The sequence below is a fragment of the Bidens hawaiensis genome, unplaced genomic scaffold (genome assembly GCF_021521415.1).
Source record: "Bidens hawaiensis isolate Kalapana, Puna unplaced genomic scaffold, B.hawaiensis_p1.1 tig00006258_1, whole genome shotgun sequence".
Lineage (NCBI taxonomy): Eukaryota > Viridiplantae > Streptophyta > Magnoliopsida > Asterales > Asteraceae > Bidens > Bidens hawaiensis.
The window spans coordinates 685,011-700,456 of record NW_027491415.1 but is presented as its reverse complement, the minus strand read 5'-3'; the positions used below and the strand labels follow the sequence as shown (position 1 = coordinate 700,456).

Here is a 15,446-nt window from a genome sequence, read left to right as displayed (position 1 = left end):
CCTTAAAAAGTTAAGACCACTTTAATGCTTTTTACTTAGTTCTGTTGTCTCATATTTAATTTTAAATTATTTAATAAAAAAATTAATTTTAATAATTCAAACTATTAACTATTAGATTAGTTATTACCAACAATTTAACTAGTGTCAAGCCTAACTTTTAATTTTGTTGTCAATAACACTCACAGATCGTTAACTCTGTTTATTTATGATGAGGTGACGTTTATTTCAGTTCTTTGGGTTAAACCCATTTAGGTGACATGTTGAGCGTAATATAAGTCAATACAAAAACTTAACCCACCCACTAACAATGTTTAAACCCTACCTCGAGTTATATTTAAAAACATTAAACTCGACTAGAAAAAGTTACAAACAACGTTAAACATTCTTACAACCTTAACATACAAAACGTCCTATCAAATTCTACAACACTCGTGTCAAAACCATATTATTTTCATACTTGAGCGATTGGTGGCAAGAAAGCCTCCCACCAGCCAAACTCATATTTGGGGTATGGAGCAACCCATTTATCGGGTTTCTCAAACTCCAAATCAACCGGATTAGAGGCCAATGCCTCTTCAACACTCTCGGCTTCAAAGCTTTCTTGTAAAACACGATCTAGTCTCAATTTCATAAACCTAGTTATAACATAAATATAGAATAAGATGTTATAATCAAATTATACATTCATATATATCCTTGCTTCGTATCTAGGCCTGTATACGAACCAAACGTTTCAGTGAACTGTATGTTTACATTCGTTTATTTAATAGTCGAACAAACATAAACAAACATCTTCTTTATTTAGTTAAATTAACATCTATGACTATGACCAAATATCTCATTCGTTCATTTATGTCTAGTTTACGTTTGTTTGTGTTCGTTCAATAATATTAACTAATAATTCATTTAAATTTTTAGACCAACTACATAAACATTTAGTTTAGTTTCATAACTATTTAGACCACTTATTGTTGTTCACATTTATACTATAAGTATTAAGGAACAAACATAAACAAACACGTTCAATTTCTTAACGAACGAACATGAACAAGAAAACCATGTTCGTCTAGTTGTTCGTGTTCGTTCAATTCGTTCACAGGCCTATTCAAATCAAACATTTTATAATTTGAGGATGTGGTGACGGGCTTACTTGATCCATGTGCCGTTAGTGGAAACCAAAGCAACCGCGGGTCTCTTGAGCCGCTTGGTGATGTCGGGAAACTTGTCCAAAAACTTGGGTTCGATCACAAGCCAAAAATCCTGTTCCATGTTTCGCTCTTTGAAAAGGCGGGCCCGTTCAAATAACTGTTCTTGAAAGTGTTCTTCATCATCCAACATGAATTTTGCATTTGCAACCACAAAATGGTATCTCTTGTTACTCTCTGTTTCCTGCATTTTGCAAAATGGTTTTTAATTTTTATTTTTTTTAATTCACATGTCACATATGGGCAATGACAAAATAGTTATGTGTACCCACATTTACTTAATTAGCCGCAAAATTAGGCCAATAAACAAACTGAATGTTCGATGTACAATTTTTGAACTGTTCGACAGCGAGTTTGTTTATGTTTGTTTATTCAATAAACAACGAACATAAAACAAAAATTGTGTTCATTTAGTTAAACAAACGAGCATTAGAATATGCTTCATTCGTTTGTTTATGTTTGTGAACTTATGTTTCCGTTCGTTCATTCAAAATTCGTTTATGTTCATTAGGCTAAGGGGTAAACACCCCTCAACATCATTCCCCTCATTCGTCACGTTTGTGCCACGTCAGCCTCCCTCCCATCATTCAACATCACTCTTCAACCAAGGAAATACATCATTCTCCACAATTCCATTATTTAATAATAAAAAGAAAAGAAAAATAAATAAATATAAGTTTGATTGGGTGACCATACTGAGCATGCTCACCAGAAAATTGTGTGTGTGGTGTGTGTGGGGGGGGGGGAGGGGGTGTGTTGTTCCAATGAGACCAGTAGTGTGAAGAGTGCCGTGTAGGCAGCCACCTAGGACTAGTGGGCATCCCCACCGGTGTATACCCATCAGCCTTGGTTTACGTTCGTTAATATATTAATTTATTTTTATGTCATTACAATATAGTTTTAATAACTCTTTAGGCCCCGCATACTTTTAACTCAGGGGAGGCTCGGAGGGTGTGCGAGCCGCACCATCGGCCGGGGCACATAAGTTTCGAGGGTACAAACTTTTTTATACATATTACATATATATGTTTTTCTGTGTTAAAAATAAGGTTCTTTGCAATGGTTTATGAGATGATTACATGCTCAGAATGGTTTCTGTTTATAACAAATCGGTCGATAAAAGTTTTATCCATGTACATTAGCGAATAAAATTTTCGATAAGACCTACGGGCATTTTTATTTTGGCTCGACCGAGGTATTAAAATTCTCGGAGACGGCCTATTTTAACTAATTTATGTAATGTGCGTTCATCTATGTTCAGTTTCTTAACCTTTTCAATTATTCGTGTTCGATCGTTTGTTCAGTTAAAAGATCAAATTATTGTTCTAATCTAATTACATTATCTATAAATTATCAATTACATTGAAAAATCTGTTCGAAATCGATCGAAAAACTCGAATTATAATCGAAACCAAACCTTTTCAACGGTTTCGGAAGAATCAACGGCGGCAATGGCGGTCCTGACGGAGGAGGTTGTTCTCCGGCTGACGGTGGCGGTGGTTAATTTGGGGAAATGATGTGGTGAAGATATGAATGTGAAGGAGTGTGTAGAGTGGTGGAGTTGGGTGGTGGTTACGGTGGCGGTAGGTACATTTACGACGGCGGAAGCACCGAGAGATTTCATCAGGCTCATGATTATTTGGTGTTTTGGATTAGAAACAGTTATGGAGGTTGAAGACAAGATGATCTTATTATATCTCGTATTGTTATCATCATGCAATCATAGAATCTTATCTAGTTGATATTGTAGTATGATGTTTTGTGAAGTCCCTTGTGTTTCGCTATTGTACAATTTTCACCCGGCCGATGGACTCGTCCATGTCATATTGGTCGTATGACATGTGAATAATGGTGAAGCTTGGAAGAAAACGACCGCTGGTCAGACTTAATACGTATAAAAAATTTCATGAAAACGAGTAAATTAACACTACATATAATGATTTTTAGACGAAAACGCATGAATTTACACTACTGAGAAAAAAAACGGGGGGTAACTGGAGCCATCCCGGGCCACAATACAAAATGCGTCAGTGGTTCGTGTGAGTGTTTGGATGAGGGGGTGTCTGTCATGTCACATGACTAGTATAATGTGTTTGACTGAAACTAAAATGAATTAAAATAGTTTATACCACTGGAAAAACTCATATCGTCTGTATGATACGGTTTGTATTATGATGTCATGAATGTCTGTGTAGCATCAACTGATGTATATATAGGTAATAGTAGGCCGTTACACCATGATAGTGGGTTATGGTTGTTGGTTTTAGAAAGTTAAATGACTAAATTACGATATTGGGAGAAATTTATATATGGGAAATGTGTAAGTTTATTTCCAATTCCAATAAAAAGTCGCAACAAGCATGGCAGATTCTAATAAATTATGTTAATGGGATTTGGTTGTAAGTAGAATTTATTTTCAAGATGGATCTAGGAGTCGTGAAGTTTATTAAACGATAGGATGGGCGGGCTTTGGTAAAGGGATGTGATATAAAGTTAAGATGAGAAATATATTTCCACAATCTCTTCAACAACAATATCGACTAGTATCACACTGGAAGAGGCGAGGAGAGCCTCTAGGAAGACGGGAAAGGCTTAGGCGGTTGGCCAGAACATCAAATTACAAACCTATTTTGATACTTTGGAATCCATTGTAAAACCTTTTGTTTTTACTAGCTTCTTGATTTAATCATAAAATTGAATTTAAGTTGGGGTTCAATTAGACTCAAAACTCACCAGTTACAGATGTTTTAACATCACACGCTGGAATATAGTATGCAAAATAAAACACAAAATATAAGACCACAATCTGGAAGTAGTAACTGAAGTTTTAACTTATGTTATTGATATGTTTCTTGACTAGTTAAAAGTGAGTTTTTTAAAATTACTATCCCATTTGTTTGCATTCCAACATTCCATTCTGTGTCTGTTGAAACTGTAATTAAAAATAATATAGTTGCTGAATGGAATAAAAAACTGCTGTAAAAGTAATTTAATAGAAGTTTACTGTGATTTCTTACTTGGCACTTGTTTTGTAAATGAAATCTACAGAAGTTAGTAAACAGAAAAAATAACCAGCACAGAACGTAAAAACCAAACCGTTTGGCCGCTACAACCAACCTAACCGGTTACAGTTGCTGCAAAAACCGAACCGTAACTGGTTATTAACAATAATCGGTTTTGATCATTTAGCCAATAACCAGTTAATCGGTATCCACTACAAGACATGTAGGGATAATTTGACACAAATAAAGGCTCATCCCGACTCAGCCACAAGGTCCGTGTCGAAGTGGACACAATGTGTTTAAATTTAGTTCTGAAAATACACTGCCCATAATGAAAATTCACATTTTAAACTCAATTAACTTCCTACAGTATATAAAAGTAAACCCAAAAAGTGGCATTCTGGTGAATGGGTAAACCGCTCAGCTTGAAACAAAAGAAAAAAATATTATAACCCACAAAAGGGCATTAAAATATCCAAAAATCCAATATTTCACCTCAAAAATTTGTGGGCATGAATAATAACAGATGGTCAACAAAAGTCAAAAGTCAAAACATGTCAACCAAAAGTCAAACCTCTTTATGTTAGTTCTTATGCACCAAATCCCGAGTCTCCAACTCCACACCAGCAAAATCATGTTTAGCTGTCGGGGGTGCATCCAAAGGCGACTTACACTTCTTCTGTAACTCCATAAATCTCCCAACATCAAAATTATGCTTTTTCATAAGTTTTCTTCTACGCGACAAAAACAATCTCTTCATGAAATCTTGATATGTCGGGTCCCGCGATGTAATAAGAAAATACGCGTACCCTACAATAATACCCGACGTCGTTGCAAAAAATGCAATGGGCTCCATAACATCCCAAGAGAACTCCCAAAAGGTTAAACGAAAGAAAAGCCCGATTTGAGCAAGTGAAAACCCGAGCCCGCTATAGAGGATCCACCGAACCTGCTTGTGGGCCAGCCTATCAATTTCTTCTTGTTTCACTTGTAAGGCTTTTAGTTCTTCTCGCCTAGGGTCATCTTCGGGTGTTAAGGCTAGTGGCACCGCCTTTCTAACCAAATCCACCACCTAAATAGTTTAATGTGCTAGCATTATTGTAGAAACAAATAATACAACAATAGTCTAGTCTACTTTTATAAATCACTTAGTATTTATAACACAATAGAACTTCTTGTATTCTATATAGCACAGTCATATTAACCTGACTCATAATTCCAATGTTGAAGATAATAAGCAACAAAAACAAAACTGTTTCAGTATGTGATTTCCAATATATAAATTGTTTTAGTTCTTAGTTTCTTACATACAGAGAATCCTGATTTGAAAAATTATTTGTGACACACACCATTCATGTTAAATGACTCAAGAATCAGTTTCGTGCTTGACAAACAAAACTGTCATGCAATTCGCATGTATCTTTCAAACTTAACCAAAAAATATCCAATGAAGCTATACACACTTAACATATCATACAGATATCAACAAAAAAAAACATGTTAGAAACAGAGTAAATAACTAAATATGCAGCTTGACTGCTTGAGTTAGTGACAAAGTAAAAACTCAATAGAAACTAAGAAGAATACAATCAATTAATCAAACAATAATCACAATCATCATGCAACTTAACATTATCAATAGATTAAAACCTAAAGAGGACTAACATCAGAAATATTCTTCCAATCAAATGCAAGTACCACCAGTTTTTTTTTTTTGAAAGGCCGATATCATTAAGACAACAAAAGAGGGCCACTTACAAAAAGCAAGAAGCCCGAAACATACAAAAACACAAACCGAACCTGAACCAACTTATAAAGGTAAACTCACAAAACTAAACTACACCATTTATCCCAATCCAAGGTCGAACGTTTGCTTCTATAAAATCTAGCTAAACTCAGAGCTAGAAATGAGAAATTTTACAATCATGATTTCTTTCACTTCTCAACCAAATTTGTTCTTTCTGATAAAAATAATATGAAATATTAATTATGTCCAAATCTAAGCAGTTAATGCGGAAAAATATCAAATATCGCTCAAGGACCAATATTTGAGATTCGGTTATCGCACTGGGATATCGATAATTTTAATATCATGCATAATTTATATATATGTGTGTGCGCGCGCGCGTGTGTGTAGCACTTTAACACTAACAATTCAATATATCTCCTAACAAACTATCCTTTTGCAACTTGCAAAAAACTAACAAATGTAGCAAGTAGTAGGAACTGATAACGAGAATCTCGATGAAATATTGGTCAATATCGCCAATGTTAACGGTACCGATATTCTGACCGCTATTTCACACGATGACAGACAACCGAGATCCACCAATATTGACTGCATATGTCCAAGTCTCTATTTCACATGCCCTAATCTATTTTAATCTAACTTAAACAAATAATGTGTCCCTAGCTAAGCAAAACTACAAATAAAATACATAAACATATAAATAAATATCATCAAATTATACCTTATCAGGATGAAGGTAAACCTTATCCCTAAAGATCAAAACAACTCCAGCTTCATCAAGCACACGCGCAAACGCCTTCGCCTCCTCGACCGATTTCGCAACGCCCGTACTCTCACACGCCTTCAACAATTCCGAATAACCTATCACCTCTTTTCCTTCCGTACCAAATTTCGTCTTCAACGCCTCCACATTCACCAACCTCATCAGCTTCTTCGTCTCCGCAATCGATATATCATCACCACCGTCACCGTCATCACCACTCCGCCGTACTCCTCCGCCGCCGGCCGTACTCAAAAACCTAAACCTAAATCCACCGCTTATGTAATCCGATGACCTAACAACTCGTTGTCGTAAGCCACACGTCACCGGTTTTGACCTAACAGTTCGTGACGATAATAATCCTTCTTTCAACAATAAAAACGATGATCTCCACATCATAAAATAATAATATGTATTGTATTAGTATGTATATTTGTGCATTACGCAGAGATCTGAATATGTAATGGTGATTAATAATATTATTATTATTATTGTTGTGTGTTAGTAACTGAAACATGAACGTTGCCGGAAGGCCGGTTTTAGAAAGAGAGGCATTGTAGAGAGAGAAGATGGGTGACGATCAGAATTTGACTGGCTAAATGGAGATTAATTTGATGGTTGAGATGGTGACACGTGGCGTGTAACGATGTTGGGATGCGTGTGTTGTTCACCGTGAGAATAGCGTTGTGCTTTTGATGAATTTTGATACACTGAATTTGATTAAAAAATTCAAAGATTTAGATATCATGTCGATTTTTAAAAACGCGTTGTAAGCTATGTAGTCTTCTAATTATATTATTACTGGTTTTTATTTCCTCGTACAGTGTTTTAAAAACCGATTGAACCGGATTTCACAATAGGCCGGTATTTTGAGTCCGATATTTTTGACCTGTTTGTTAGAACATTAGACCGGCGGTTTTTGTCTAATATACCGGTTTTACCGGCAAACCGGTTTTAAGCCCAAGAAATTTTTGATATTTGTGACCTATGTTTTTTCAAAATTACTTTTAACCCAACAATTAACATTCAAACGTGTAAACTTTATGACTATTTTTTTTTAAATTGAATGCTTTTGTATTATTTTTTAATATGAATTAACATTTGGATTACTTTTTGTTATAGAAATCATTTAGTTTTAGGTTATTTTAGGATTAAAGTTACATCTATAGACAATTATAAGGTAAACTATTCAACCGGTTGAACCTTCCGGTATAATCCGGTTCAACCGGTTGTACCATTTTTTAGTCCAATCCGGTACAAGTAAAATACCGGTTTTTAAAAAATTGCCCTCGTATTACGGGGATTGTTTTATATTATTTGTTTTTAATACTGTATTTAGTTATTTTTTGAATTTTAATATTTTTTATTGTATGAAAGTTAATTATATACTTATGGTTTGACGATAAATTATTTCACAAATAAATGAGATGTTATAACCCGGTTTAAAAGCTATATGGGTTTGATGAGACCCAAGACCCGTTTATTTTTTTACTATAAAATTTGACTTATTAATTATAAGTACTACATATCATTTTTAAATAAATCAGATATTAATTTTTAGTATATCCTTATTTTATATGATTTTTATATCAAATATTTAGTGTGATTAGTTTTTAATTTAAAGAGATATTATAACTCGTTTAAGAAATATTTAGGTTTGATGAGACCCATACTCGTGAATTCGGGTCAAATGCATGAGACACCTCCATTTAAAAATCAAGCAAATCCAGTGACTCTAAAAAAAGGGGGAGCGACCACATCGGGACACGTAGGATTTTTGAGTTCGTTTATATATTATAGATTTTTTAGAACAGTGGTTTTCTTGCATTTAGGCTACTACAATTTTTGAAATTGGAGAGCCCCGATGCCTCACTCTGGCCATACCATGTTGTCTTAATCGGGTTCACGCTGGCTTTAGAGTTTGGCTTTGGTGTTCCGCTAGGAAACTATACCGCCGACTGCATCTTCACAATCGTTGTGCCACCACAAGAGCATAACTATCTGGCGTAACACACGGTAGGATGAAAACTCAGGTGGGCTCTGGGTTCGAACTGACAACCTCTGCACAAGGCCTAACTCAAATTTTTCATTGTCAATATCCACCCAAATGTGACACATGTGGAATTCGAACTTGGGTCTCCACTGAAAATCCAAATTTCCTACCACTAGGCCACATGTGGGGGATTATTATTATTATTATTATTACCGCTACCACTACCATTGCCTCGTTATGTAGGATCTCGATAATTTGGCATAGTGGTACATGGTTTAAGTTATTCAATTGAGAGTCAAGTTCAATACCTACTTTTGTTAATTTTGATGTATTATGACAATGAATGATTTTTTGGTGGATTATGGTAATGAAGGATTTAAGCTATATTTTGTGAGGTTATCAGTTCGAATATCGAGCCCACCTGTGGAACGTCGAAGCCAAACTCCAAGGCCAGCGTGGGTCTCGGTTAAGACAACATAGTCTGGCTAGAGTAGAGCAACAAAACTATATAAATTTGGGGAGCGTGGTGAACTATCACACAAGAAAGTCAGCGTTCAAAAAAATATGGGATCTCTATGATGTTGTAGCCTTATATGGTGGTGTATTGGGTTGTGATGCGGGGTGACAATGATGATAGTTGTGTTTTGTTGAAAAAAAGCTTAACTTTTTTCTTATTTTTACTCGTGTTGGTTCTTTCTTTTATCTTTTGCATGCTAAAGAAGAAAAATAGCTCATAAAGACGTTTCCGTCACCATCTAAAACGCATAATTAACTTGATCTATGCTTGTAGCTCATTTATAACCTTTAATATATAATGTTTTATTTTTATAAGATTACAAATTAATATATTATAGACAGAATTACAAATTTTGTCCTTTAAACAAAGCCAATTTACGGTTTGTGTCCTTTTTTAGTTTCTTTGCAGGCGGTGTCCTTTAAACATTTTTTTCCTACACGTTATATCCTTTACGCTAACTGGGTTAGAAAAACTCAGTTAAATGCCCTAACGTGAGGCGCATGTGAGAGCGTTTTTGTCATTTCGTCTGTACCTACAAATTTATAACATCTTCCCCCTCCTTTTTCTTTTCTTTCTCTCTCTAAGCCACCACCATCACCATACCACAACCACTCCATTGCAGATTCCATTCCATTCAACCCACCAATCATCATCACTCCCAAATCCCTTGAAACCCTCACAAACGCCGCCGCCGTCAACCACCCATCTCCAACCGCCACCGTCAACCACCCATCTCCAACCGCCGCCGTCAACCACCCATCTCCAACCGCCGCCGTCCTCCTCCTCCCACTCCCCACCGCCGCCGTCCTCCTACTCCCACTCCCCACCGTCGCCGTCAACCACCCATCTCCAACCGTCGCCGTCCTCCTCCTCCCACTCCCCACCGTCGCCGTCAACCACCCATCTCCAACCGCCGCCGTCCTCCTCCCACTTCCGCTCACAAACGCAAACGATCCCCGCCACCGACCAAGATATACAAATAATGAGAGATCTTGTACCCGCGATGAGCACAATATCAAGGAACCTCAACACCGAAAGATTCGACGGAAAGGGTAAGGCTAATTCCACCGATTGAATGTCAATTTCGGTGACAAAATTGTTTATAGAACAAGTAATGTGAGACCAATTACATGGGTTCTGATCGGACAAATTCCAATTTGAGAAAGACGGGTGTGGTTGATTTGGGGTATTTGAGTAAACCCATTGTAACATCCTACTTTCGGTTATTATAATAAAAATAAATTTCGTTATTTCATAGTGGGTCGTTATCGGTGTAGATAAATAGAATACGAGTTAGGCCAGTGCTGGGTAAATGAATATGGGTTATGGACTTGGGTTAGGAAAGAAAGAAGGAAAGACCATGGGCTTAAGCCCATGATCCATAAATATATAAACCCTTAATATCCATTTAATCCTCATTCACACATATTCCATACACCACCCAAAACACACACTTAAGATTCCTCTCTAGTTCTTCCTTATCTCTAGCCGAAATCAAGAAGGAAACCGAGCACCTATCCGAGGTAACGATAGTTTAATATTGTATGAGCTTAACCCGTTAGATAAAGTTGCGAAACAACGAGCCGACACCGTTAAACCGTTTAAATCACGAGATCCGGGTGGAATCGGGTATAAACCGAACCTATGATGAGTTTAGGGATCACCCTAGCTCAAATCTGGATCGAACGGGGCGAAAAACGGTGAAAAACGAGTTAAAAATCGTTTTTCCGGTGAGTTCGCGTTTTTCCGGCGGCTTTCCGGCAATGACGGCGCCGGAAAAGTAATACGAGGTTAAGGGTATGTCCTGACCTAACCCTAGTTCACTAACGGGAATTTAGCGAATTAAGGGTGATTCGTTAAGTAGATTCGCTGAGGAAAGATAACGAACTAGCCTTAGTTCGTGTCCTGATTCGTTAAGGAAAAGATAACAAATTAGAAGGTCCAATTCGTTACTTGGACTAATTCGTTATATGGACTAATTCGTTATGTGGACTGATTCGCTAAGAGTTCAATTCGTCATAGGGTTCAATTCGCTAACTAGATCAAACGAATAAGGCATGATTCGTTATAAGGTAACGAATGGGTTCATTCGTTATGAACCCCATTCGTTAAAGGACTGGGACGAATTAGAAGTTTAACATAATGACAGAATGGTCCCTGAACTTAGAAAAGAATGATTTAATTACAAATAAGCCATTGAACTTTTAAGTAACATATTATTCAACGATCCAAAATTCTAATGGAAAATGTGTTAAGACAGTTAATGGAAATAACAGCTCGACCCCAGCCAGGGGCTCTGCCCCTTGGACCCTGCTAGGGGCTGCCGCCCCTATACCCCGCTGCCAGGGGCGCTGCCCCCGGACCCCCGTTCGTTGTGGGTAGTAGCTAAGACTAGAAAGATAATATGAGTGGTGATAGTTAATTGATACATGTAAATATTATACAGTTAGCCGTGCACAGCTCAAAAAGGGAATAACGATTAACGGAGAGCGTAACAGGATTCAGGTGAGTTTCTAGCCCCATTATGTGTTATGTTTTCGGGGCTATGTGCATACTCAATATGTTTGTTAATACGCTTATCCTAAGAGATAAGTGTATGCCTTATGTGAATAATGTGAATGTATGAATGATTGCTTGATGGTACGTGAACGATCTTCGAATATTGCACGTACTGTCAGGTTGTAACGCTATGTATAAGGTAAGTATGATACGTATGCTTATGTGTATGAACGTGATAAAGTTAGTAAAAGAAGGAAAGGAAGGTTGTATGGTTGTATGGTTACGAAAAGGGTACCGAGCCCTAATAATACTCGAGGTATGATGTATGGTTGTATGGTAACGAAGAGGGAATCGAACCCTACTAATATTCGAGGAAAGAGGGTGCCGAGCCCTAATAATACTCGAGGAAGGAGGGTACCGAGCCCTAATAATACTCGAGGAAGGAGGGTACCGAGCCCTAATAATACTCGAGGAAGGAGGGTACCGAGCCCTAATAATACTCGAGGAATGTAGGGCGTAATGCTCTTTATAACGTAAGATATGAAAGCAAGTTAGTACAAAAGAAAGTATGAAAGTATGAAAGTATGAATGAAAGAGTATAAGTTTGCGTGTATTGTATAATGTATGATTAACTAGAACTCACTCAGCGTAGCTGACTTTTAGTATGCACGCAGGTGAGTAGGATGAGGCAGCTCGCTTGAGGGGACGCGTGGCACTGAATAAGAGGCTGGCATCGGAAGACTCAAGACGTTTAAGTTTAATGTTTTGTTTATTTTGAAAGACAAGATGTTGCTTTAAGACAAGATGTGTTTTGCTATGAAATGTTTTACGAAAGCTTTTATATTCCGCGAATGTTTTAATTAACTCTGATATTTAGAACTGTGTTTATGAGTAAATCCAACACGAAAGTAGGGCTACCAGGAACGGGGCCTTACACCCATGAATACAATACACAGGTTTCATCGTTTGAACCATTAACGATGGAAATAATAATCGAAAACCTCAAAATTTTAGGGTTTGGAAACCATAATTCGGAAACTGGTGGTGAAAATTTTGGGGTTTTTGGTTTGGTCTGGGAGATGGAATTGGGTTTTGGAAGAGAAGTTGGTGGGCGGCGGCGGTGGTTGCTGGAGGTTGAATGGTGGTGTGAAAGTGGGTGTTGATGGTGGGTTTGGTGGTGGTGGATGAGTTCTGGAAGAAAGAGAGTGTTATTTAAACATTTTGCAGGTATAGACGAAAAGACAAAAATGCCCTCACATGCGCCTCACGTGAGGGTATTTAACTGAGTTTTTCTAACCCAGTTAGCGTAAAGGACTTAACGTGTAGGAAAAAAATGTTTAAAGGACACCGCCTGCAAAGAAACTAAAAAAAGGACACGAACCATAAATTGGCTTTGTTTAAAGGACAAAATTTGTAATTATGTCTATATTATATTGTAATATATTATATAATATTACATTATATTATATAATTGTAAATTATATAAATAATTAATCTATTATTAAACTAATAGACGAAAAGTTCTTAAAAGGAAAAGCCGACTCCATCACGCCTCCATTGAAGAGACATCAAACATTAATTTTATACGTATGTGATTTGATAATTAATTGGAATGATGTATCGCAATTTATTATAGTGGGTTTAAATTCATGCAAGTGGTAGCTCAAGGCTGGCCATGGCATATGGTAGGGTAGTCGACGGTCATAAGCGTGATTATGTAAGGCCCCGTTACCGGTAGCCCTATTTTAGCGTCGGATTTACTCATAAACACAGTTCTTGCAATCAGAGTTAATTAAAACTTTCGCGGAAATGTTTACTTGAAGCATTCGCTACAAAACATTCAATCTCTTTTCTGATACTATAAAACAAATCATTATATTTAAAACATATTTTCTTCCATCTTAAGATGCCAGCCGTTCAATCCATGCCATGTGCCATCCTCATGCTAGTTCTTTGGTCTGATCACCTGCGTGCATACTAAAAGTCAGCTACGCCGAGTGAGTTCTAGTTAATCAAGCAACTTATCATACAACCACTACATGCATCATATACGTATCCGCAGACACGTAGTCCACTATCTAACCTGCTTACCTCACCACTTAGCCTCTTATTTACACCTACCACCTTGCCACTTTGCCACTTTAATAACGTATAACGTTATGCCACTTTGCCACTTTGCCGCTTTAATAACGTAGTCACGTATAGGCTTACCCTACCACGTACTATCGTCGTGCCACTAACACTCTTACTACACTCTTGCCACTTCTAACACGCTCTACCTCTACTTGTCTACAACATGCTTCATATTATTTACATAATAAGCAAGTCACATCATAGCACTCATACACACTAATAACCACTTGGCAATCACTATCCTTGGCGATGCGTGCAATATCCGAAGATCGTTCACGCACCAACAAGTATTATATAATAGCTACCTCGTATAACATCTATAGCATACACTTACCACTTAAGGTAAGTGTGTTCACACTTCACATCGAGTATGCACACAGCCCCGAAAACATAACAAGGAAATGGGGCTAGAAACTCACCTGAACACGGTTACGTTCACCGTTAATCGTAATCCCTTTCTTCAGTTGTGCACGGCTGACTGTATAATAATTACACGTATCAATTAACTACTACTACTCATGTTGTATTTCTATCTTTATATGACCCACAACGAACGGGGGTCCGGGGGCAGCGCCCCTGGCAGCGGGGTCTAGGGGCGGCAGCCCCTAGCAGGGTCCAAGGGGCAGAGCCCCTGGCTGGGGTCGAGCTGCCAGGTTAGCTTGGAAAAATTTTATTTCCATTAACTGTCTTAACACATTTTTCATTAGGTTTTTAATTTATTTTCTAATCGAACTTAACTTTAGGCGAAGTTAAACCTTAGGCGAACTTAGCTTTAGGCGAAGTTAAACCTTAGGCGAACTTAGCTTTATGCGAAGTTAAACCTTAGGCGAACTTAGCTTTAGGCGAAGTTAAACCTTAAGCGAACTTAGCTTTAGGCGAAGTTGTCATCAGGCGAACTTAGCTTTAGGCGAAGTTCATCAGGCGAACTTAGCTTGCAGGCGAAGTTGTCGGCTGCAGCTACTGTTCGTCCTTAATCATCTTCGTTTCTTAACCAAATAACTCGATTTAGGTATCCACGGAATCGTCTGACCAGCGCCTACAAACCCCAACCATCAAATCGACCTAACATCGATGTTTAAAGGGTGCGATTTAGGCATATAGGTTACGGGTTCTTTTATCAATCGATTAACCCATCAAATCGTAACCATTTTCAGTAAGTTTAGCTTTGTTGGATTCGTTTTTACCATACAAACACAGATCTATCATTTCTATACTAATCCAAACCTAAACGAACAAGTTCTCGATATAAACGTACCGTAAATGAGTCGAACTACGAACACGAGCTGGTTTTGTTGCTTTGGTTCGTCACGACGATCTAGCACCAACGAGCTCGGGTCCTCGCCTTTGGATCTTGGTTCGGGTTGTGTGTTTTGGGGTGTGTAGAGATTAGGATGGATAAATGGATGGAATGGAAATGATTGGGGTTTAAGGGGGTATTTATACGCCCTTAAGCCCATGGACCGAAGGCCCATATTTCCTTTTGGTCCCTATCTAATCCCATCTAACTATCCTACTAAGTCTTCATATTTTGCTATTATTATTATTATCGTTCCACTAACTCGTTTATTTCACCCGACAAAATAATAT

At 37.5% G+C, this 15,446-nt stretch overlaps 2 protein-coding genes across 2 annotated transcripts; both read right to left on the bottom strand.

Annotated features, from left to right (window-relative positions):
• Positions 1-328: 328 nt before the first annotated feature.
• Positions 329-2,879, bottom strand: LOC143631795 (protein YCF54, chloroplastic-like). The gene is made up of 3 exons (XM_077100435.1): positions 2,623-2,879; positions 1,151-1,389; positions 329-635 (listed from the first exon to the last, which is right to left on the bottom strand). The coding sequence occupies exons 1-3, from the start codon at positions 2,836-2,838 to the stop codon at positions 452-454; spliced, it is 639 nt and encodes a 212-aa protein (XP_076956550.1). The 5' UTR covers positions 2,839-2,879; the 3' UTR covers positions 329-451.
• A 1,281-nt stretch (positions 2,880-4,160) lies between these two features.
• Positions 4,161-7,163, bottom strand: LOC143631895 (calcium uniporter protein 1, mitochondrial-like). Its single transcript, XM_077100526.1, has 2 exons — positions 6,679-7,163; positions 4,161-5,279 (listed from the first exon to the last, which is right to left on the bottom strand). Exons 1-2 carry the CDS (start codon positions 7,114-7,116, stop codon positions 4,791-4,793), a joined length of 927 nt encoding a protein of 308 aa, XP_076956641.1. The 5' UTR covers positions 7,117-7,163; the 3' UTR covers positions 4,161-4,790.
• Between the last annotated feature and the right edge of the window lie 8,283 nt (positions 7,164-15,446).